The sequence below is a fragment of the Drosophila santomea genome, chromosome 2L (assembly GCF_016746245.2).
Source record: "Drosophila santomea strain STO CAGO 1482 chromosome 2L, Prin_Dsan_1.1, whole genome shotgun sequence".
In the NCBI taxonomy this organism is placed as follows: Eukaryota; Metazoa; Arthropoda; class Insecta; order Diptera; family Drosophilidae; genus Drosophila; species Drosophila santomea.
This window is the reverse complement of record NC_053016.2, coordinates 20,886,683-20,910,676: the sequence shown is the minus strand read 5'-3', so window position 1 is coordinate 20,910,676 and position 23,994 is coordinate 20,886,683. Positions and strand designations below refer to the sequence as shown.

Below are 23,994 nucleotides of genomic sequence, written 5' to 3'. Positions count from 1 at the left end.
GTCTTGTTGCCTTAACTGCACTGAAAAGAAAAGCCGGCATAGGGTTAAGATCCATCGGAACCAGCAGGCCTCATATTCAGGAAGCTTTCAAAAATATAATACCTTACAAAAAATGCGTATTCTTATTTTTTTTTTTTTTTGAGAAACGTTTGCAAAAGATCAATGTGTTAAAAGTAGTTTGCAATACAATTATAAAAATATGTTATCAAAAATAGAAATTTATAAAACAGTGACAATTGTAAACTAAGCTTTTAAAGCCAATTGATTAATTGGAATGAGACTTTTAGTGTAGTCCTCTACTGGCTCTACTCCTTCCATCTGCCCCGCTGCGCTGTTCGCATGCAAATGCGGGCAAAAATAGGAAATGAATTCATTCAAAGACATAGTAAGGATTTTCTATTACATTTCGCGGGCTAGAGAAAGAAATGCGTACAAACAAGAAATTAAAATACAAAGGCGCAGCGAAACGTTTTAAGAATTTTTAATTAAATGGCATACGCTACGCCCGATATGCATTTAGACAATGCTGGCCAGATAGATCGGCTTTACATTTCGCACTTCCTTGCGTTCCAGAAATTACATTCGCGAATTATTTTGCTTTTATATCTGCCTCAGCCTCCGAATCCGGCCTTGGCTTAAAATCCATTTGATGGGCATTCGGTTCGTTTTCCGGGTCCTTCGTCTGCAGATAGTCTTCGGCATCCCAAGACTGCTGATCAGTGGTGCCCCAAATTAAGTACACCAGGTTGCCAATGAAAAAAACAACAGCGGTCATGGCAAACACAATCTGCCACTGGTTTCGTGAGTCCTAAGAAAAAAAACAAAAATGAGTAATTGCATACTTAACTTATTGCTTTAAAATACTAAACTCATTCTTAAAACGTTTTCTATACTTAATAGAATAATAAATTCGTAAATACACACAGTAAACCAATTACATTAAAGGGTCTTTTCTGGCATGACATATTACCAAAAGTAATCGAACATAGCCAAGCAAAACACAAATTTAAAGTAAAACTACATACTATATTCGTTTAAAAGTTTTTAAAAGGTACAAGAGTATATACATATATACTATATCAGGATCAATAGACGAACCGAACATCCGCCCAACTACATTTGTTTCAAGCGCAGCGTCTAAGAACAATAATTCCAATAAATTTGGCACCAGGAGAATGCCAATTTAGCAGTTCTGCTGATAGCCCGATAGCCGCCTACGCCAGCGTCGCCGACGTCACTGCCACTGCCCCTTTTGGGACAATTTAAAACTCCAACTCCAAAGGATGTACTTATATAGTATTCTTTGCTTCGTACATATATGCGGGAGAAGGACCAAAACAGCCGACCGTTTTTTTTTCACTTTGTTGGAATCATTGCTTCAGGTATTTTTGTTGAGACCAGATTAGTAAAATGAGCATGGTGATCTATAATTATTTTTGTCCAAGTCAATGTAATTAAATAAAGGAATAATTTTGGAACACAGTGTAATCCCTGTTTAACTTAATCAAAACCTTGTTTAATTTGTACAATGTACCAACAAGGAAGCAAATGTTCGACTTGAAGTTATCATCATTCTTCCTTATAAGTTATACTGCCCAGTACTTTAAAAGCATCACAATTTCTTGAGATTAATTACAGACATAAGGAAAAGGCTATTTAAACTCACCCAGAAGTGCTTTTCTGTTACAGTATAAAATTTTAAGAAAAATATTACGTTTTAATATTTAAAATATTTAATATTTAATAGCTTTCAATCTTTAAAAGGAAATAGAGTCCTTACTCACCGCATCGATGACAATGACTCCCACTAAAAGCGGCGTTAGAAGCGGAAAGATGTTGCCAATGCCGTTCACAATGGCCATCAGCATTCCCGAATGGTTTGGGGACATGTCGATAATGGTCAGAATGCTGCCAATCCCAGAGCCGGCATTTAAGCCTGCGTTGATTGTCATCAGTGCGATTGCGAGAGTGGTCTGGCTCTTATCCAGAAAGCCAATCCCAATAAGAGCCGCCGCAGGTCCCCAGTAGGAAACGGTGTTAATTGACTTGCGCAGCGTGGTTAGGGACATCCAATGCCTCGACATTGCCACGTCTGCGAAAACCAGATATACATAGGACATACCCCACATAGCTAGAAAAGGGAGGGCCGAGTAAAGAGCGTTGCTTTTGATATCCATTTCTAAGACGCCGTGCATGTAGGAGGGTGTCTGCAGTTGCATGGTGGAGTTGGCCCAGCCCTGAGCGCTCCGTACTATTAATAGTGCGTAAAAGGGACTGGATGACCATATGGCTCGCCACGGGACTGGAATCTTCTGAGCGTGAAATCCATCAGCCCGCTTCATAGAGCGCTCGATGTGCTCCCGTTCCCGGGAACCGATCAGACGGGAACTGGGAGCGTTGTTAGCGCCGAGTATTACCCATAGTAAGCACCACAGCCCGCAAGTGCCCGCCGACACGTAGAAGATTCCGGGCCAGCCCATTGAGCCATTTGCAATCAATCCGCTGCTTCCCATGGCCAGTACTGATCCGCAGTCGGCTCCAGAGTACGCAAAAGCGCCCAGTCGGTTTCGATCATTTGGGGGAGACCACTTGGCTAGGTGCTCATGTATGCACGGAAAGATCAGACCTTGGAAAAGACCCTCCACAATTCGGATTGTGCAAAAAGCTTGCCAGCCACCCCAGGTCACGCAATACGGTGTCAGACCGCTCAGGACGGCCGTAGCCAGCGTGGGGACGAGCAACACCGCCTTAGCCCCGAAGCGGCGAACGAGAAAACCGGCTGGAAATTGAGTGACAATGTATCCCCAGTAGAAGCTCGACAGGATGTATGATTGCTGCACACCACTCCACTTGTACTCCTTCAGACCGAATTTAGGTGATTACAGATAAAATGAGGTTTTATCATATAGTACTCACCGGAAAGTCCAAGTTGGTGGTGGCTGCATCTGTCATAGCAACAATTGCCACGCTCACGCTGAGTCGGGCTGTGTAGTTTACGACGATCGCCAGGAATAAGAGGAGGGCCTGCATGTGACGGATACCAATAACGGGTCCTAGAGTGAAAACGAAGTTCAAATTATTACCTTTCTGGCTAAAACAATGCCAAACATTAAGACTCTTTACCTGTTTAGTAAGACAAATTAAAACAAAGAGATACCCGTTACTCAGCTAGTGAAAGTGCAAACGAGGCTCTTCAGCACTGACAGTTTTTTCCGGTTTGTGGACGTTAGAGTGGGTGTGGCAAACAGTTTTTTTGGCATATCGATAGAAATTTACAAGACTAATGCAAAAATGAAAAAATATCATAGCATTTTTCAAAAGTGTGGGCGTGGCAGTTTTGGGCAGTTTGCGGGCGTTAGAGTGGCCAGTTACATCGCCCATCCAACAACAAAGATCGGTGACAAAAAACAACAAAGTCTTACTCGACTTTAACTTCGTGGCTATCGTACACAGCATCAAAACATAAATCCGTTATCGCCATCAAACTTCGAAGATCCTGGATATCATCCCAAGCAGTGCACAGCACCTCCGCGGATTAAAGAACAACCCCGCCAACTGCGCATCAGGAGGCTCAACCACCAATCTTCTTAACAAAGAGTTATGGCGGGGCAGAGCAGCTTCGGATCAGTTTACTCATGATTTCGTTAACGCTTCAAAACAACCAATCAACGTATCCATGATGCATTTTGGCATATCAACAGCGACTATGGTCTTAACTTGTTGAGCCAATGCATGAACTTATCACATCGCTGCAAGAGAGAAGTCACGTATATGTATACCGCCACACGCACCGCACGTTGTGTGGAAAAAAGGAATCAGATGTAAAGCTTCATCTCTGGCGAGCCATCGTTAACTCCATGCATAAATTGGATCCGACGTCATCTCTTTACCACATCAAACATCGGTTACAGACGGCGGTCTAGGCCAAGTTCCACTTAACCGTCTGGTTAACGTCTGGTTTCTATAAGAGGTGGCATCAGGAGTAACTCACAACGCTCCAACTGCTGCCTAAATGGAACACGGAAAGCAGGACCATCGAGACATGGCGATCATCAAGCACGCGTAATCGATATAAATTAAGGCGACGCGTCGCGACGACGGACTAGTACGCGCGGTAAAGCTGCGTGCTTCATCAGGAAAACTTGACCGTCCGACTTGTAAGCGTGAAATTCTGCTTGACTCAAAAACATAGTTTCAGGGTGGGAGGTGTATGTTCTTAGTAATTTGTAACCAGCTGATTAGCTTCTTAGCTGTTGGCTTAGACACAAGCTTTTCTCAAGGCCTGGCAACACCTACTTTACTTTCAAGTAACATAGGAAGCATAAATTACAAATTCAGGTGTTCAAACCCATCCGTTACGCTATAGTCGATTTTCTCAACTATCAAATATCTGTTATTCAGTTGGTGGGCGCGCTTGATAGAACTCTTAAAATTCTTTGGCATATTAAGGAACTTTTTATACCCGTTACTCGTAGAGTAAAAGGGTATACTAGATTCGTTGAAAAGTATGTAACAGGCAGAAGGAAGCGTTTCCGACCATATAAAGTATATATATTCTTGATCAGGATCAATAGTCGAGTCGATCTGGCCATGTCCGTCTGTCCGTCCGTCTGTCTGTCCGTCTGTCCGTCTGTCCGTCTGTCCGTCCGTATGAACGCTGAGATCTCAGGAACTACAAAAGCTAGAAAGTTTAGATTGGGCATACAGACTCCAGAGACATAGACGCAGCGCAAGTTTGTCGATTCATGTTGCCACGCCCACTCTAACGCCCACAAACCGCCCAATACTGCCACGCCCACACTTTTGAAAAATGTTTTGATATTTTTTCATTTTTGTATTGGTCTTGTAAATTTCTATCAATTTGCCAAAAACCGTTTTGCCACGCCCACTCTAACGCCCACAAACCGCCCAAAGCTGCCACGCCCACACTTTTGAAAAATGTTTAGATATTTTTTCATTTTTGTATTAGTCGTCTAAATTTCTATCGATTTGCCAAAAAACTTTTTGCCACGCCCACTCTAACGCCCACAAACCTGCACTTCTACTAGCTGAGTAACGGGTATCAGATAGTCGGGGAACTCGACTATAGCGTTCTCTCTTGTTAAAATTGTATTTCGTGCCACGTTCTTGGCAAGCCGATAGAAATTTAAAAACAAATAATAAAAAAACAAAAAAAATAAAAAATGTGACAGCTTTGATCGGCTTATAGGCGTTTGTACTCTAAAGTTGGCAAAAAGTTTTTGGAAAATCGATTTACAAGACTAATAAAAGCAATAAGAATTAACAAAACATTAATCTATTATCTTTGGCCTCACCGGCCGTGGACAGCTGCCGTGTATCTTACGTCTTGATTTGCGAGAAGATAAACGCGATCGTAAGATATCATTTTGTGCTAAAAAGTTCGTAATGAGTGGCAGAGATTTGGAATATGAGAGAGAATTTGTAGGAGTCATGCAAGTCATAGTTAGCCGAGTTCCCCGACTATCTGATACCCGTTACTTAGCTAGAGGAAGTGCGAAGTAGAAATTAAAAAAAAAATATTAAATATTAAAACCTGTTTTTATGGGTGTGGGCGAAGCAGTTTTGGGCAGTTTGTGGGCGTAAGCGTGAACGTGGAAACATGGTCCATCTTTGCGCTGCGTCTATGTCTCTGGAGTCGGCATGCTGAATCTCAACTTTCTAGCTTCCATAGTTCCTGAGATCTCGACGTTCATATGGACAGACAGACAGACGGACGGACAGACTGACATGGCCAGATCGACTCTGCTATTGATCTTGATCACGAATATATACACTTTATATGGTCGGAAATGCTTCCTACTGCCTGTTACATACTTTTCAACGAATCTAGTATACCCTAGTAACGGGTATAATTACGGGGACGTAGTATCTAGTGAATCTACTTGGAACAGAAAAATTTAGACGAATAACCAATATCAACTTCACCACGAACAGGACTACAAATAAATACTGTTCCAAGCTTCGTTCTACAGTTGGCAAGGGTCACACAATTACCATTACTCTACTGGAATTAGGCGATAATATAAGGTTTGCGCCGTATGGCAACCAGTAAAAAGCTTATGTTTCTTTTTAAGGAACTGAAATATTTCTAAATATTAAAACGCGAGACCACTTGACCGCTTCTGTAGCATTTACTGTCGATTTAAATTTCATCATAATCGGAATACTATTAAAAACAATTTAAAAACAAGAGAGAACGATATAGTCGAGTTCCCCGAATATCTGATACCCGTGACTTAGCTAGTGGAAGTGCGAAGGAGAAATTTCAACACTGACCGTTTTTGGCGGTTTGTCGGCGTTAGAGTGAGCATAGCATAAAATTTTTTGCCAAATCGAGAGAAATTCAAAAGACTAACAAAAATGTGGAAAAAATATCAAATCATTTTTCAAAAGTGTGGGCGGGGCCGTTTTGGTCGATTTGTAGACGTTAGGGGGGGCGTTGCAAAAATTCTTTTAGCAAATCGATGGAAAATTACATGATAAATACAAAAATATATAATCCTTTTTCAAAAGTGTGGACGTGGCAGCTTTGACCGGTTTGTGGGCGTTAGAGTGTGTGTGTGGCATGTCCCTGGAGTCTGCATGCTCAGTCTCAACTTTCTAGCTTTTGTAGTTCCTGAGATCTCGACGTTCACACGGACAGACAGAAGGATATGGCTAAAACGTCTCGGTTATTGATCCTGGTCAAGAATATATATATAGGGTGTTTTTTTTAGAGGTATAGAACTTTAAATTGCAATAAAACAACGATGGATTATTCGATTGACATGAATTTTATTGACATGAAAGATAATCTTGTGGCATTACATTTTAAATATGATTTCTGGCATATGACCGCCACGGCTGGCTCGGATGTAGTCCAATCTGGACGTCCAATTTGCAATGACTTTTTCCAACATTTGGCCGTATATCGGCAATAACACGGCGAATGTTGTCTTCCAAATGGTTTAGCGTTTGTGGCTTATCCGCATAGACCAATGACTTTACATAGCCCCACAAAAAGTAGTCTAGCGGTGTTAAATCACAAGATCTTGGAGGCTTATGAAAAATCGGGAACAACAGCAATCTCGTTTTGGGCCCATTCGACGAATCTACGCCTTGCTTGATGATCGTTTGGTTTCAATTCTTGCACGAGTTGGATTTTGTAAGCACGCATGACGAATTGCCAAACCAAACTGAGAATAAATCACTTGACAGCTGTTAAATCGGTCGCCATCTTGAACAGTAATGCCAACTTAAAGTTCTATACCTCTAAAAAAAACACCCGTTACTTTATTTGGTCGGAAACACTTCCTTCTACCTGTTACATACTTTTCAACTAATATTGTATACCCTTTTACTCTACGAGTAACAGGTATACAAATCATAGCTTCGTCGTTCTTGCACGCTCATTCTAACACAAACAAATTCCCATATTCTGTAGAGACATGAAATAAAATAAAAGCACTTGCCCAGTAAAACTTTCAACAAGTCTCCTACCTACAATTTAGGGTTTAAAATGAGCTGATATACCTTTTTAGAAAGGTTAAACAATTCACTTTTTAGGAAATAAAAAGAACTACAATTTATTTATTTATTCTTATCTTAAATGAGGAACTTTGTTAAGAACGACAAAATTAGTCGAAAAATAAAATAGCAGCACTTCATGAAAAATGCTTGAATTTTTAATTTTAAACTTGATAGTAAAATAATCACTAATTACAAATGTTTGCGTGCTAAAACTACACCCATCCCACTAATATTTGGTTGGGTATCCCTTATTAGCAGTAACAGTATCGCAACGTTTTGGGATGGAATCAACCAGGTCCTGGCACCTTTTTAAGAATATTTGGCTCCAGGACTCCTTAATTATACCCAAAGTTATTCGTTGTTAGTTGGCTTTCAAGCTACAACTGCTTTTCTCATATCTGACGAAGAATTTTTGATGGGATTACGGCCTGGGGACTGTGCAGGCCAATCCAAAACAGAAACAGATTTATTTTGGAACGAATCCTTGGCTTCCTGCTGGTGTACTTGGGGTCATAGTCTTTTAATAGTATCCACAAACACATGTTGATCCATGATGGTTTTTATCCATGGTATATTATGGTATTGCCCCAACTACATAATACGAGAAACAAGCCCATACCATTATACAGGATCCTTCGTGTTTAATTGCTTCTTCTGCGTAGTTTGGCTTATATTCAGTGTTCCTAGGGCGCCTTACATTTGATCAAGATCCATTGCCACCAAAAAAAACCGCCTTGCTCTCATCTGACCATAAAAAGTTCGTCCATCTTTCGCATGGCCAATTTAAATGTTCCTTGACGAACTTAATGGGCTTGGGTATGTGTCTACCATTTAAAAGAGGGACCTTCCTTGGAATACAGCCTTTTAAACCATGTTCCCTTAGACCTGTGTGAACTGTTTGCACTGTTGCGGATATGTTAAGATCCTTTTTCAGTTCGGTATGAGCTTTAAATGGATCTTTCTTGCTCTCGGGCACCAGCCTTTTAAAGGGTGGGTGCCCAATGATTGTTTTCTCCCACGTTTTTCGGGATTCTCGTTGTAGGTGATTGCATTTCCTATCATTTTGTTTTAGCATTGAAGGATTATACCAATATTTCTGTGTGATTTTCCTTCAGAAATTAATTTTTTGACCATGTCACGTTTATCTGATGTGCAATGCTTTCCTCGTCCCATTTTAATAATTTTTTTTAAGCTATGTTTAAAAAATAATGTTGGAAATAGGAATACAAATGTCAAGTTTTATAACCATGTGCTTTTCACCAAAACAAACCGCCGACAAGTATTGAATATTTGAAAAAAACCAATGGTGCTGCTATTTTTGTTTTCGCCTCATTTTAGACCTTGCCGCCAAAAAAAATTATAAAAAATAAAGGTATGGGCAATTCAAATTTTTTTTTCTTTTTTGGATGGGAAAAATATCTAGCATTATGCGAAAAATCAGTATTATGTACTATCGGTACCGCAACGTTAATTTATTTGATCGAGAAAAAAATACGTTATGGTGCTGCTATTATTTTTTTCGCAACTGTATGTATATTCTTGTCAGTAAATATAAATCCATTCAACAACGAAACAATAAAAATTGTAAGAATCCTCCCATTACTAACAGTTTTGAATATATTAATATATAAAGCTTACTAAGGTCAATGTCGTCAGAGAGTATATCTCCATCTGTCCCAGACTACTCTTGACAGAGAAAAGGGTATCTGATAGTTAAGGAACTAAAGCGTCTTCTCGTTTGGATAGTTATATAGATATATAGATAGTTAAAGTAACAGAAAAACGGTTATCTGATCAAGTTCTGTTCAAGTGCCTTCTTGTTGTTACCTATTATCTATTGTTACTAATTACCTATTTAACGCATAAGACGAAATACATTATCTCGATAAGCATTGAAATCTTATCTACAAAACGTAACACATATTTGCCCTGCCTTATTCGAATGCTAAGTTTTTTTAAGAGCACATACAGCTGCGAAAAAAAAAATAGCACCACTTGCCCAGTAAAACTTTGAATAAGTCTCCTACCTACAATTTTGGGTTTAAAAGGATCTGAAATACCTTTTTAGAAAGGTTAAACAATTCACTTTTTAGAAAATAAAAAAAAATCACAATTGTTTTATGAATTCTTAACTTATTTAAGGAACTTTATGAAAAATGACAAAAAAGGGCGAAAAAAATAATAGCACCACTTCATAAAAAATGCTTTAAACATAAAATATAAACTTAACAGTAACAAATTCATTAATAACAAGTGATTGTATATAGAAACTACGCCGATCCCATTAATTTAGTATTTGGTAGTGTATCCTTTATTAGCAATAACAGCTGCGCAATGCTTTGGCATGGAGTCAACCAGGTCCTGGCACCGTTTTGGGGTTATATTGCTCCAGGACTCCTTAATCACGGTCCATAGGCCTTCGTTATTAGTTGGCTTAAAAGCTGCAACTGCCTTTTTAATATCCGACCAAAGGTTTTCGATGGGATTGAGGTCTGGCGACTGCGCAGGCCACTCCACAACATGAACTGATTTATTTTTGAACCATTCCTTGGCTTTCCTACTGGTATGCTTGGGGTCATTGTCTTGTTGGAAGACCCATTTTAGCGGCATATCATATTCAGCAAAGGGTAGCATCACCGTCTCCAAAATATCCACATACACATGCTGATCCATTATGGTTTTTATCCAATGTATTGGTCCAACTCCCTAGTAAGAAAAACATGCCCATACCATTACACTGGATCCGCCGTGTTTAATTGCTTCTACTGTGTCGTTTGGCTTATATTCGGTGTTCCTAGGGCGTCTTACATTCGATCAAGATCCATTCCCACCAAAAAAAGCCACCTTGCTCTCATCTGACAATAAAAAGTTCGTCCATCTTTCGCATGGCCAATTTAAATGTTCCTTGACGAACTTAATGCGCTTGGGTATGTGTCTCCCATTTAACAAAAGGACCTTTCCTTGGACTACAACCTTTTAAACCATGTTCCCTTAGACATGTGTGAACTATTTGCACTGTTGCGGATATGTTGAGATCCTTTTTCAGTTCGGTAGGAGCTTTAAATGGATCCTTCTTGCTCTCGGGCACTAGCCTTTAGAAGAGATGGGTGCCCAATGGTTGTTTTTTCCCACGTTTTTCGGGATTCTCGTTGTAGGTGATTACATTTCCTATAATTTTGTTTGAGCATTGAAGGATTTGGCCAATATTTCTAAAAGATTTTCCTTCAGAAATGAGTTTTTTGATCAAGTCAAGTTTTTCTTCAGTACAGCGCTTTCCACGTCCCATTTTAATGATTTTTTTAAGGAAATTTTTTAAAAATCGTTTTCGAAATAATAGAACAAGTGTCAAGTTTCATAACCACATGCTTTTTACCAAAGCAACCCTTCGATTATTATTGATTATTTGAAAAAACCGATAGTGGTGCTATTTTTGTTTTCGCCTCATTTTAGACCTTGCCGCCCAAAAAAAATTATAAAAAATGAAGGTATGAACAATTCAAATTTTTTTTTTCATTTTTGAATGGGAAAAATATCTAGCATTATGCGAAAAATCAGTATTTGGTTCTATCGGTACCTTAACCTTAATTTATTTGATCGATAACAAAAAAAGGTATGGTGGTGCTATTATTTTTTTCGCAACTGTATGTACATATTGGCTTGATATGAAGTTTTTTTATGTAAGTTAATTAAATTAATAAATTAATTAATTAAATTGTAAGGTAGATACAGGTATATCTATTTATCTGTCTTACTGGAGTCCAAATGCAGAATTTTGAATTTGCCCACGATTGGGCAAACGTCTCCGTCCACATATTAATAACTTGACAACGACTTGTGTTTGTCGTAAATTTAGAATAAATTTGGATCGTCACAACTATTTGTTTCTTCATTTATTTACCTTTTTGGTCGTCCCTTATTTTGATGACGCACTTTAATACTTGAATAAGTTAAAAATGTTTAGCGAAAGACACAATCGCCTCCTTTTAAGTCTTACAAAGTTAAGCCGTCAGCAAAAAATTCACTTCCCACCGTGTCGATAGCTAAAATGCGTCTGAGCGTGTCATTTAAAGCTATGCCCACCATATAGTGTATATGACTGTAATTAGACATCAAGATTGGGTCTTTGGTTAATAAGTTTTATCAAAGTACCGATTACTCAAAGCGATAGCTAGATGCTACCTGTCGCATTCCAAACTTAATATTGTCGACCGTCTACTTCTATAAACAAACATTGGTAATATAAACACAGACACTCACACGCGCTCCATTTTCGCCAGTCATATAAGCGGTGGGACTAATTGTCTAGAAACTCACAATCAAGACTGAAAATCCGTTCCCAAACCAAAAATGTGCTACAGTAGAGATATTCTGTGTTCAGCAAGAAAAAAATAGTTCATGTAGATTTAAGAGCAACTTTTCAAATTCAAGTGATACCCTATCATGTTAAATTATATCTTATTTATTAAAGCTGGAATATAAATCGGCTTAAAACATATTTATTAGACAAGTGAAGCCTACCAGATATTGACATACATATGAATGTAATAAATCTGTGGTCATACTAGTGATGCTCATCAAAAAATGTCAAATTCCCCATAGACTACTCGAATATTACAGAAATAACTATTTAATAAATTCAAGTTTAATATAATCTATGGAAATCTTAGCCTAGACATCAAGTATAATTAAATCCAGCAATTAAAGAAATTTCCAGTCATGTGAAAATTATTTTATTCAATTATTACATGTACAGTTGCGAAAAAAATAATAGCACCACCATACCTTTTTTTCTTATCGATCAAATAAATTAAGGTTGAGGTACCGATAGAACCAAATACTGATTTTTCGCATAATGCTAGATATTTTTCCCATCCAAAAATGAAAAAAAAAATTTGAATTGTTCATACCTTCATTTTTTATAATTTTTTTTGGGCGGCAAGGTCTAAAATGAGGCGAAAACAAAAATAGCACCACTATCGGTTTTTTCAAATAATCAAAAATAATCGAAGGGTTGCTTTGGTAAAAAGCATGTGGTTATGAAACTTGACACTTGTTCTATTATTTCGAAAACGATTTTTAAAAAATTTCCTTAAAAAAATCATTAAAATGGGACGTGGAAAGCACTGTACTGAAGAAAAACTGGACTTGATCAAAAAACTCATTTCTGAAGGAAAATCTTTTAGAAATATTGGCCAAATCCTTCAATGCTCAAACAAAATTATAGGAAATGTAATCACCTACAACGAGAATCCCGAAAAACGTGGGAAAAAACAATCATTGGGCACCCATCTCTTCAAAAGGCTAGTGCCCGAGAGCAAGAAGGATCCATTTAAAGCTCCTACCGAACTGAAAAAGGATCTCAACATATCCGCAACAGTGCAAACAATTCACACATGTCTAAGGGAACATGGTTTAAAAGGCTGTAGTCCAAGGAAAGGTCCTTTTTTTAAATGGGAGACACATACCCAAACGCATTAAGTTCGTCAAGGAACATTTAAATTGGCCATGCGAAAGATGGACGAACTTTTTATTGCCAGATGAGAGCAAGGTGGTTTTTTTTGGTGGCAATGGATCTTGATCGAATGTAAGGCGCCCTAGGAACACCGAATATAAGCCAAACGACACAGTAGAAGCAATTAAACACGGCGGATCCAGTGTAATGGTATGGGCATGTTTTTCTTACTATGGAGTTGGACCAATACATTGGATAAAAACCATAATGGATCAGCATTTGTATGTGGATATTTTGGAGACGGTGATGCTACCCTTTGCTGAATATGATATGCCGCTAAAATGGGTCTTCCAACAAGACAATGACCCCAAGCATACCAGCAGGAAAGCCAAGGAATGGTTCCAAAATAAATCAGTTCATGTTCTGGAGTGGCCTGCGCAGTCGCCAGACCTCAATCCCATCGAAAACCTTTGGTCGGATATTAAAAAGGCAGTTGCAGCTTTTAAGCCAACTAATAACGAAAGCCTATGGACCGTGATTAACGAGTCCTGGAGCAATATAACCCCAAAACGGTGCCAGGACCTGGTTGACTCCATGCCAAAGCGTTGCGCAGCTGTTATTGCTAATAAAGGATACACTACCAAATACTAAATTAATGGGATCGGCGTAGTTTTAATATACAATCACTTGTTATTAATGAATTTGTTACTGTTAAGTTTATATTTTATGTTTAAAGCATTTTTTATGAAGTGGTGCTATTATTTTTTTCGCCCTTTTTTGTCATTTTTCATAAAGTTCCTTAAATAAGTTAAGAATTCATAGAACAATTGTGATTTTTTTTTATTTTCTAAAAAGTGAATTGTTTAACCTTTCTAAAAAGGTATTTCAGATCCTTTTAAACCCAAAATTGTAGATAGGAGACTTATTCAAAGTTTTACTGGGCAAGTGGTGCTATTTTTTTTTTCGCAGCTGTACATATGTATGTATATATATTACAAATTAATAATTTGCCTTAGGAGTGAGTATGCATGCCAGTTAAGTTCCTTGCAAGTCCAACTAAAACAAGAGAGAACGCTATAGTCGAGTTCCCCGACTATCTGATACCTGTTACTAAGCTATGTAGTGGAAGTGCGAAGAAGAGACTTCAACACTGACGGTTTGTTTCTGGGCGTTAGAGTGGGCGTGGCAAAAAGTTTTTTGGCAAATCGATAGAAATTTACAAGACCAATTCAAAAATATCAAAACATTTTTTAAAAGCGTGGGCGTGGCAGCTTTGAAGAAAAAAAAGTTATCACTAATCAATCATAAAAAGCAGAAAAGCGGGGCTCAAAAAAATCTGGCTCGTAGGCTGAGTGGCGTTAGAGTGGGCGTAGCAAAAAGTTTGTTGGGAAATCGATAGAAATTTACAAGACAAATTCAAAAATGAAAAAATATCAAAACATTTTTCAAAAGTGTTTGCGTGGCAGTTTTGGGCGGTTTGTGGGCGTTAGAGTGGGCAACATGAATCGACAAACTTGCGCTGCGTCTATGTCTCTGGAGTCTGTATGCTTAATCTGAACTTTCTAGCTTTTGTAGTTCCTGAGATCTCGACGTTCATACGGACAGACAGACGGACATGGCCAGATCGGCTATTGATCCTGATCAAGAATATATATACCCATTATTGTAACAGGCATTACAATTACAAATTTTAATTTCTTCCAAACCTGTGAGATATTGAATTTTTAATCACAATTAACTTATGAACTCCACAAATAAGCTAAACCATGAGGTAGATTTCATTATGGACCACTTACATTTTTACGGATTTAGGAGTCTCTTGACAATCAAAAACAATTAATACGTGCCATACTGATTAAAATTCTGTTACAGAACGTGAATTATCGCTATGCTTGTTAAGATATTTCGATTTTTGTAAGGAGGGAAAGATTAACGCTGCAGATAAATGTTCTTTACACGTCCAACAGTTATTTTAACTGATCGACTCGGCTATTGATCCTGATCAAGAATATACATATATACCCATTATTGCAACAGGCATTAAAAATTATTAATTCTTCCAAAACCGTGAGATATTAAATTTTTAATCACAATTATCTTATGAACTCCACAAATAAGCTAAACCATGAGGTAGATTTCATTATGGACCACTTACATTTTTACGGATTTAGGAGTCTATTGACAATTGTTAATTAATATTAATTATATTATTAATATTAACGCCGCAGATAAATGTTCTTTACACGTCCAACAATTATGTTAAGCAGCTGTTTTCTTTGTTAAGGCGCCATATAATTTAATTTTATTATAAATTAATTTTATATTAATATTTCGAATTTCAGAAAATAAGTTTTTCCCAGAAATAGTGGGTAAATTTATAATAGATATTTATAATTTATAATAAAATTATTTAAACAGTGGCCTTAGGCGTTAAGAAAAATATGTCTACTAATAATTTAAACACTGCGTAAGCTTACTTAAATCTCAAAAGAAGAACAAAATAGAAGCAACCAATCACTATTTTGTTATAATTTACAAATAATATCACAATGCTGAAGGAAAAAAATTGTGCTTTTCATCGTCGACATGCACACTGCTATTATCTGAGCAGACCATTAATCGGAATTCCAGCTTTCATCTATAGAACCACTGAGTACCCGACTCCATAGCTGGTTTCTAAGCACTCAAATGCATGGCACAGGCATGACCAGGCCTCCTGTTTCCAAAGTTGCAAAGTTATTCTAGTTCCGAGAACACATCAATGAATTTGTCGACGTAAAAAAAAAATCGATTAATGCAAGCTGCGCTTATCCATTAAAAAACTTCAGCTGCCAAAAAGAAATTAATGTTCTAATAGAGAAAGGCATATGCCGACCATCACACTACACATAAACATAAGCTAAACCAAATTACTGCACCAAACTGCATGTGGCGTACTACCACATAACAGCCCACACTTTAAACTTTTGGATTGCAGTGTATGCCTTTCGGATTAAAAGCGACAAAAACATTCAATCGCTTGAAACGTAGACGATCTAGCAATGCCAAGTACGGAAAACATCTACGTCTTTCAGTAAAAGGCGCTTAGATCAACCTAAGCAAATGACAGCTTGAACATTCGAAATTTAATTTTCTCAGCTACACAACAAAAATGGGCTTTCTAACGTAATAATGGGATTCTCTATTATGCACGTCCCAATACTATCAACCATCTAGTAATTTTGTGGACGTTTTAAACTAATATCGTAAGTGTTAAGGCTGATCATCACAAAGTTTCTCGGCTTGGATCGCCGATTTGAATCTACAGATTTCAATTAACATTATTATTTTATTGGTAGCACATGCATACTACGGTACCATCCACAATCAAACGGACTCATAGAAATGTGGCACAGATCATTACATTTTATCCTAGTGCGGGACACAGCAGTCACCAACGGTAATGTTTTGACTTCGCACCTCTTTAAAGAAAAACAACAAAGCATCCGCAGCAGGGATTCTGTATGGTACGATGTACCCTATCGAGTTGCAAACGAATAGTAGCACCTAAGAAATCCTTTTACACTGCAGTACCCGTTGACCGCCCCAATCTAGCATGCAAAGGATGATACGCTTTTGCTGGCAACAGGAATTCTATCATTTCCCAAAGACGTACGGCGACATGTACAATTTGTAAATTCAATTTCATGACATCCACTGGTGGAGGAGTACGGTTGCAATCACATCTAGCTGTATGAGGAGGAAGCAATGTACAATTTTAAAATAAATAACTATATAAAATCGGTTTTCATTATACCCGTTACTCGATTAGTAACAGGGTATTTTAGATTCGTTGAAAAGGTAGAATGATGCGTTCCCAACCCAAGTATTCAGCCTCAAAACGGCCGAAACATTTTGAAAAATGTTTTGAATTTTTCATGTTATTATTCAAAACTCTTTATTAGTACATTATTTATTTAACAAGAATGTTTTTAGGGATGTAAATTTAATATGTTTATGCTATAATGTTTCGACAAGAAGGCAGCTATTTCTCTAATATCGTGTTAAACTTGTTGATGGCCTCGCTGACATATTTTTCCTTTTCGGCCAGCGCACATTTTAGCTGCGTACGCAGTTGCTGCAGATTGGGCATAGTGCGACAATCTCTAATGTTAAGCAGAGTCCGGAAGATGTTTTCCCACATTACCCGCTGAAAGTAGCGTGGCACGTTTGTTTTCGGCATCCAAATGGTGCTCGGAGCTCGTTGCACTACTTCCATATAGCGACCGAATAGCAGCACATGCATAACGCTTACCAGACCAAATAAATCTAGTTGGTAAGTCCATGGGCGATGCGTTCTCATCTCAATGCACTTGAACAGGTCATCATGATGAACATAATTAAATGTCTGGTTGTCCGGAAACAGCTTCATGTCAATAGACACACCGAAATCAATAAGCTGCAGGCTAACTTTGTTGGGATCCGCACATATTCTGGAACAGGAAAAACCTGTGATATTAGAGGTGTTGATGAAGAAGCTTTCTGGTTATTACGGTTTCATAAGTAGAAAGTTATCCGGCTTGATGTCGGCATGAATTATACCCAGGGCGTGCAGATGATCCACAATATCGAGCATTTGACAACTTAGATGCATTACTACATACTCATCTAAATTCCTGTTGGTGATACTCTTAACCTTGTTGCATACACCGATCAGAGAACCATAGTCTGAAAACTCCGAGATATATACACTGGAATTGTTTCCTACCAGTGAATAGTCAATATGTGCATATGATGGAATCTGTTAAAGAATTTGCACATTCAGGATAAGTGTCATATGAATAGTTATTAAAATTAATTAGTTAGCTCTTTGCGATTCCAATGTTCTTACCATCTATTTACATAACTTGCGTTTTTTTTAAATTTAAAATAATACACAATATCTTAAAGAACCAAAGAACCAAATGTAAATTACTTTTTTTGAATTTATCCTGATTAAGGAGGAAATATCTTTAGAGGCCCAAAAAAGGTATTTTTTGCCGTCGCTTCGTAGGATATAAATACAATTCTTTTAATATCCATATAACATTTATTTGGAGTGATGCGTGAGGTAATAAACAAATTTTTCCAAAAGTTAAAATTGTATTTCAACAAATTTTGAAGGGTCTTGTAAGTCATATCGCCACTGTCATTATAATTTGTGTAAATAAATAAAAATTCTTACATTTCATAAAAAAATGTCGATGTAAGTAGATGCTGTCAAAAAACGAGTAAAAATGTTTTGTTTTTAAAATCCTAAACAAATTTTTATGCTCTTTACAATGAATGCTAGATGATCAAAAACCGTTCAGTAGTTTTTTTCTTATCACTTACACAAATGTGAAAAACATGGTTTCGAGAAAATTATGTACGTTTAAAGTTTGCGGTCATGGAATGGAAGGCATCCTTTCCACAATTTTGCTAAGCTTTTAAAACTTTGAAACGATATTCTAAGGCAATCGATTAAAGCAATAAAAACTAAACAATAAACAAGAGAGAACGCTATAGTCGAGTTCCCCGACTATCTGATACCCGTTACTCAGCTAGTGAAAGTGCAACTCTGACAGTTTTTGGCGGTTTGTGGGCGTTAGAGTGGGCGTGGCAACATGAATCGACAAACTTGCGCTGCGTCTATGTCTCTGGAGTCTGTATGCCGAATCTCAACTATATAGCTTTTGTAGTTCCTGAGATCTCAGCGTTAATACGGACGGGCAGACAGACGGACGGACAGACGGACATGGCCAGATCGACTCGGCTATTGATCCTGATCAAGAATATATATACTTTATATGGTCGGAAACGCTTCCTTCTGCCTGTTACATACTTTTCAACGAATCTAGTATACCCCTTTACTCTACGAGTAACGGGTATAATAAGTGTCTTAAGCTCAAGCGACCCAAATCGTAAAAATGTTACATTTTTACCCGCTTTTAGAACATATATACTACGCATTTGTTATTATTTAATACTTACCATTTGCTCACTAGTTAACCGGCTGTGAATCTCTAGACAAATATAGAATTCCCAGTAGTTTGTTGGGCGTTCCTGCTTGAGCGCCACCCTCTTGCCAGATTTTAGATGCTTTCCTAGATAAACTGAGCCATAAGCCCCCTTTCCTATCATTTTCGACACCTCAAACTTTTCGTTGTGTACTTCCAGGTGGGTGTTAGGATGTAGACGCTTAACGTGGCCAACCAGTTGACAATGGGGCAACTTTTCGATGTACATGGAAAAATCAATTGATTCGAGCAGCGAGCTGATCAGTTCCACGTTGAAAGGGTTTTTATAAGCGTCAGCTACCGTTTCGTTCAAAAGAGTTTGATCTCCATTTGAGGTGGGGTGAACAAACTTTTCCTTCGGTGGAGTTTCTAAATCAGATTGCGACCAGGAACGATGAGATTGCTTTGGCGTCAATGGTGTTTTTTTATAGTAAATGCTTAATTCCGACGCCTCTGCTTCTTCTGCTTTAGGAAGCAGCAGTGTAGAATTTTTTATCATACTAATATTAGTTGCAAACATTTCAGTAGCTGCATTAAGCTCAAAAAATTCGTCTGCTGGTTTCGAACCGCTAAAATTTTCAAGTACAGGAACTTTCATAAACGATCCTGACATGGAATCATTAGAAAATTTGAGCTCGTTCGATGTGCTTGCGGTATTTGTTTTGACAAAAGAAGTCGGTAACTGTGAAGGACAGCTGCCTATTTCTGTGCAATCTTTCATGAACGAGGCAATCATATGGGACTGCCCAATATTTTCCTGTTGGTTCCCTATCTCCCTAATTGCCACCTGCTGCGTTTCCGGCAGCGTGGAGTCTAAGGTTAAGTTGGAGCCAATCGAAGCTACTGGTTTTGACTTAGTGACCTTTGGCTGTGTGTCGTCGAGAAAGATATCAAACTTCTGGAGCGCTAAAGTTTCAGGCTGCGTATCGGGCACAAAGGAAATGTTGGTCATAAAGGAATCCTGAAGCTTGCAGACGCTGGGCGCAGATTCCAGTTTGTTGCCAAGCTCTACAAAGGAGCTCATATCGTCCTGTGTCGATTTAAAGACCTGTGAAGTTGGATCGAAATTGCGCTTTGGAGAGCCAAACATATTTATCTTCGGCGGTGTCTTTCCAAACAATCCACACAAATCGCTTTCATCATCCAAAGTGGGAAGTTGTGGTGAGGAAAAACAATTTTCAGCATGCAACGAACCATGATGCATAGACTCCTCCGGTTGTGCGATGGGCATTTGTGGTAGTGTTTCAGTTTTATCTTCCTGAAAGCAAGCAAGAGGTCTGGGAATAGTCTCTGTCTTATCCTCTTGGAAGCGCAGGGACTTAAGCGTAGGCACGCTAGGCGCATTGGGTTCCCATAACTCACGGTGCAATAAGTTGTCACCGCCCTGTTTTTCCGGCTCCACAACGACTGCCGATACACCAACACTAATCAAATGCTGGAGACGCATTTGACTGGGAGTGTTCTCTTCAACCTTGCTGCCAAGTTTAGAAACCGCGGTTGATCCGGGCGAAAACGAGGAGGTTATAGTCGATTTAGTAGTGGCTCCGCTAGTCGCCAAGCTTTGTGTTCCGTGCTCAGAGGTTTCTAATATGGTAGATAGTTGCTTTCGCAAAGTCGGAGAACGTGTATCCACTGGAGAATCAACAGCATGAGCAGGGTCCTCCGGTAGCGGTAGCTCTTTTAGAACAGTTCCAAATTGACGTGACGGCGCCTGCTTCTGTGTGCCCTTCGGAGTGCTTACTGCCTGCGACTTTATGAACATGTTGAACATTTGGGTGGAGCACGTCTCATCTACGTCATAAACCGGTCCAGAATTCAAATGCCTTGTTTTTGGCGGTGGCTGCGGCTCTTCCGAGTCTTCAAAGATCTCTATTTTTGGAACAGGAACGGCCGGTACAGCAAAATGGTCATCTGCATCTCCAGATTCCTCAAATATTTTAAGATTTTGCTCTGCCTTTAGATTAGGAGGCGATTTAGGTATCTTAGGTGACAACTGCGAAGCTATATCTTTTACAACTAATGTGACTTCATCCTCCTCCTTTTCATTCTCCTCCTGTACAGACGAAACTCTACGTGGCATGATAGATTTCCTGGAAGAAGAGGGAAAGAAACTCTTGCGACGTGGCATCTTGTTCCCCGGCAAGCAAACTGTTTCTTCCATGTCAAAGTCGCCATGAACTGTCACATTTCGTTTTAGTAACCATTTTGAAGCTAACAACTCCTCTAGCTGATACTCTTTTTGCTCAACTTCGTTGTAAATCTTGTCTAAAACGACCTGAAGGCCAAGTACCGGTGGAGGTTTCCAAAACTTGTCTAGCTCATCGAGGTCTTGTGGCTTGGAAAACCTGGCGAAATTCGGGTAGCAGCGAATTCCCCTGATCACCCGTCCAGTGCCCCACCACTCATCATTGCGATAGACAAATGAATGTTGTGGGTAGAGGTGTTTCAAAAAGGAGTATGCACGATACTCTTCGGGCGAGAACTCGAGATTGGGACGAGGGTAAAGGAGACACTTATTATAGCAAGGAAGTCCATTTGCGTTTGGCTCGTCCTCAATAGTAACAGGCGTCACCCACGGCTCCTGAGGCCTGTTCTTGGTCACAAAGTTTGTCGGAAATTTAAAAGGTTGATCTAGACGGTGCTCGTAGTTGGTAATAGGTGGCATTGCTTGTTCGTCCAAGTGTATATCAAAGCCCAGATCCGGAGTTGCGTTACTGCCAAAAATTTTGCCATGCTTGTGGCGTTTTGCATTTGCCTTATTCCAGGCCACCACTTCTTTTATATTCTCCTGACTGCGAGCCGAGTCAATAATGGAGCGCAGACTGGGCTTCACTTCCGTCTCAGAATTAGAGACTGGGATATTCCCTTCAGAATTTTCGTCATTAAACACCTCAACGTTCCGACCAACATTGCGCCTACTGTTGGTGGTTGAAGTTTCGACCTAAATGATGACAATGTATATTTAAATGTATATTTAAAAAAAAAAAAGCGGAAAAGCTTCTTCTACGGGATTTATACTAATCCACATTTCAAAAGGATGGTACAGATACGAAATTCGTTAAATTATGTGCACTAATAATCCTCAAAATTTTGCGTTGAATGCGCCATTGGCTTGTTCTAATTTTCGTATATTATTTTATTATTATTAATCTTGCCAATTTGTATCGTTATCAAGGCTAGCTAGCTCATTTTGTAGTAAAATAACAAAATAAAATATTTACTCACCTGAACCACGCCTGGCAGGCCGCTTTTAACTGCCGCGCCGGTACGGACGCTTCCCACAGTAAAACTGTTAGAGATCTGTTGGCGGCGACCATGAAGGGATTGCAACGCTAACCTTCGCTCGTTTAGTTCCTGGTTGACTGCGTTGGCCTCTTCACCAGTGCTGTAGAGCATGCGCTGGCCCACCGTATAGCCAAAATGCTGGTGGGCCTCCTTTAGCTCCTCCAGAGGCTGTGCGCGACACTCTAGACCTAGACGAAAGATCTCGTCGGCCTTGCGCATGTTGCCGCTCAAGTCGTAGCTGTAGGCCCAGGCAATATAGAAGTCTGCCAGCATTGTTCCGATCCCGTTGTTGTACATCTGTTGATAAAACTCGATCTGGTCCTTCTGTTTCTCCATCTAAAAAGATATGTAAAATCGGTGTGATGGGCTAAAAATAGGATCGGCCACTCACGAATTTAATGAAAAGCTTAATGAGCCGCTTATCCTGACGGTAGCGCTCGTCATCTTCGAATTTGGTGAGGCACTGGTGAAGAACAGTCTGTAGACCCGAGCAACTACCCCCCGCCGGATAGCTCTGCTCGATCCAGCAGATAAGCTTGTACCAGGCACCGAGAGGATCAGCGCCAGTGTAGGTGTGCACCTCTTCCTCCATTTGCTTGCGATGCGCCAGCAGTTCCTGGCCGTGGGTTGAGTCCTGGCTGAGAGAGGCCTGCAGAAGGCTTACGTTGCGACCGCTGGCCAGCGGCTGAATGTTCTCTTTCGCGTTGTCAAAGTCCATATCTGTATCCTTAAGCCAATGACCTAAAAACTTTTATTGCCTGGTTTCAATAAAACAAAAACTACGCGCCTACACAAATGCTAGAGATGAAAGATATTGACTGTTTCGATATGTGTAACTTCGTCTTATCGATACTTTGATTAAAAACCTGTTCACACTGAAGCAGCAATCAAAAATTTAATTGTTCAACAGGTTAGTTGCACCAACATGATCATTAAATTAAGACCAGTTCACTACAATTACTATTACATTCTTGCTGTTTTAAATTTATCTTTTTTCAAAATCAATCGAAAATTAATATATTTTATAATCATTGCCATTTTTGTACAAAACGTATAAATATAAACGAATAACCACACGTTAAGTTGTTTCGACTATTAAAATTTTTGTGAACAAAGATTTAAATGTGCACTGTCTAAAAATTAGTTCGATAACAAGATTTATTTTTTATTTTATAATGCATTAAATTTTCATTAAATTTAAAGACATTAAAAACCTTTTATTCCAATGTGGAGTGCGATTCAATATAAATTTAACTAAAATATAAATATATTTCTATGTGTTTTCTATAGAAGACGTACATTCAGACAACACAGTGTGAAAAATGAGATCTTAATAACGAAAGCGAAATTTAGTTTAAAATACTTAATTTTAAAACATAACCTTTCATATAGTGCATTCATGTCATTAAGTTTAAACAGGACTAAATTGCAAAAACGATAATAAAAATATATATAAATTAAATTAAACAAAAACAAAGCCTTTATAAGATGTGGAAAATAGTGACGAAAATCAAAAGTTGTGACCTCAATTCACCGTAACGCTCTACGCCGGTATAAAAAGACCTCAGCCTCCCGATAAAGTGTTCAATTCTCGGGAGAAGTCTGTCCAGAGTCCTGGACTGGAAGGATAAGGGGCGGGCAAAAGAAGACCTCAAACCAACAAACAGGAAGTCAAGAGGTGGCATCGTGAAGAAAGTACGATAATCCAAA

At 38.8% G+C, this 23,994-nt stretch overlaps 2 protein-coding genes and 1 long non-coding RNA gene across 5 annotated transcripts; 1 reads left to right on the top strand and 2 right to left on the bottom strand.

Annotated features, from left to right (window-relative positions):
- Nucleotides 1–464: 464 nt before the first annotated feature.
- LOC120453841 (putative inorganic phosphate cotransporter) lies at nucleotides 465–11,615 on the bottom strand. 2 transcript variants are annotated; one of them, XM_039638748.1, is made up of 5 exons: nucleotides 11,525–11,615; nucleotides 11,429–11,467; nucleotides 2,917–3,053; nucleotides 1,785–2,858; nucleotides 465–808 (listed from the first exon to the last, which is right to left on the bottom strand). In XM_039638748.1, exons 3-5 carry the CDS (start codon nucleotides 3,028–3,030, stop codon nucleotides 590–592), a joined length of 1,407 nt encoding a protein of 468 aa, XP_039494682.1. In that variant the 5' UTR covers nucleotides 3,031–3,053; nucleotides 11,429–11,467; nucleotides 11,525–11,615; the 3' UTR covers nucleotides 465–589. The 2 variants fall into 2 exon arrangements, with proteins under 2 accessions (XP_039494682.1, XP_039494673.1); XM_039638739.2 differs by having other exon boundaries at nucleotides 11,429–11,590.
- A 3,910-nt stretch (nucleotides 11,616–15,525) lies between these two features.
- On the top strand, nucleotides 15,526–16,764 carry LOC120455333. Of its 2 annotated transcripts, XR_005616739.1 has the most exons (3): nucleotides 16,058–16,227; nucleotides 16,321–16,488; nucleotides 16,553–16,764. It is a non-coding gene; the product is annotated as an uncharacterized LOC120455333 (long non-coding RNA). The 2 variants fall into 2 exon arrangements; XR_005616737.2 differs by having other exon boundaries at nucleotides 15,526–16,227; nucleotides 16,321–16,764.
- Nucleotides 16,765–16,893: 129 nt separating this feature from the next.
- Nucleotides 16,894–23,088, bottom strand: LOC120452080. Its single transcript, XM_039636147.2, has 5 exons — nucleotides 22,676–23,088; nucleotides 22,225–22,620; nucleotides 18,974–21,940; nucleotides 17,515–17,762; nucleotides 16,894–17,454 (listed from the first exon to the last, which is right to left on the bottom strand). The coding sequence occupies exons 1-5, from the start codon at nucleotides 23,000–23,002 to the stop codon at nucleotides 17,007–17,009; spliced, it is 4,386 nt and encodes a 1,461-aa protein (XP_039492081.1). The 5' UTR covers nucleotides 23,003–23,088; the 3' UTR covers nucleotides 16,894–17,006.
- Between the last annotated feature and the right edge of the window lie 906 nt (nucleotides 23,089–23,994).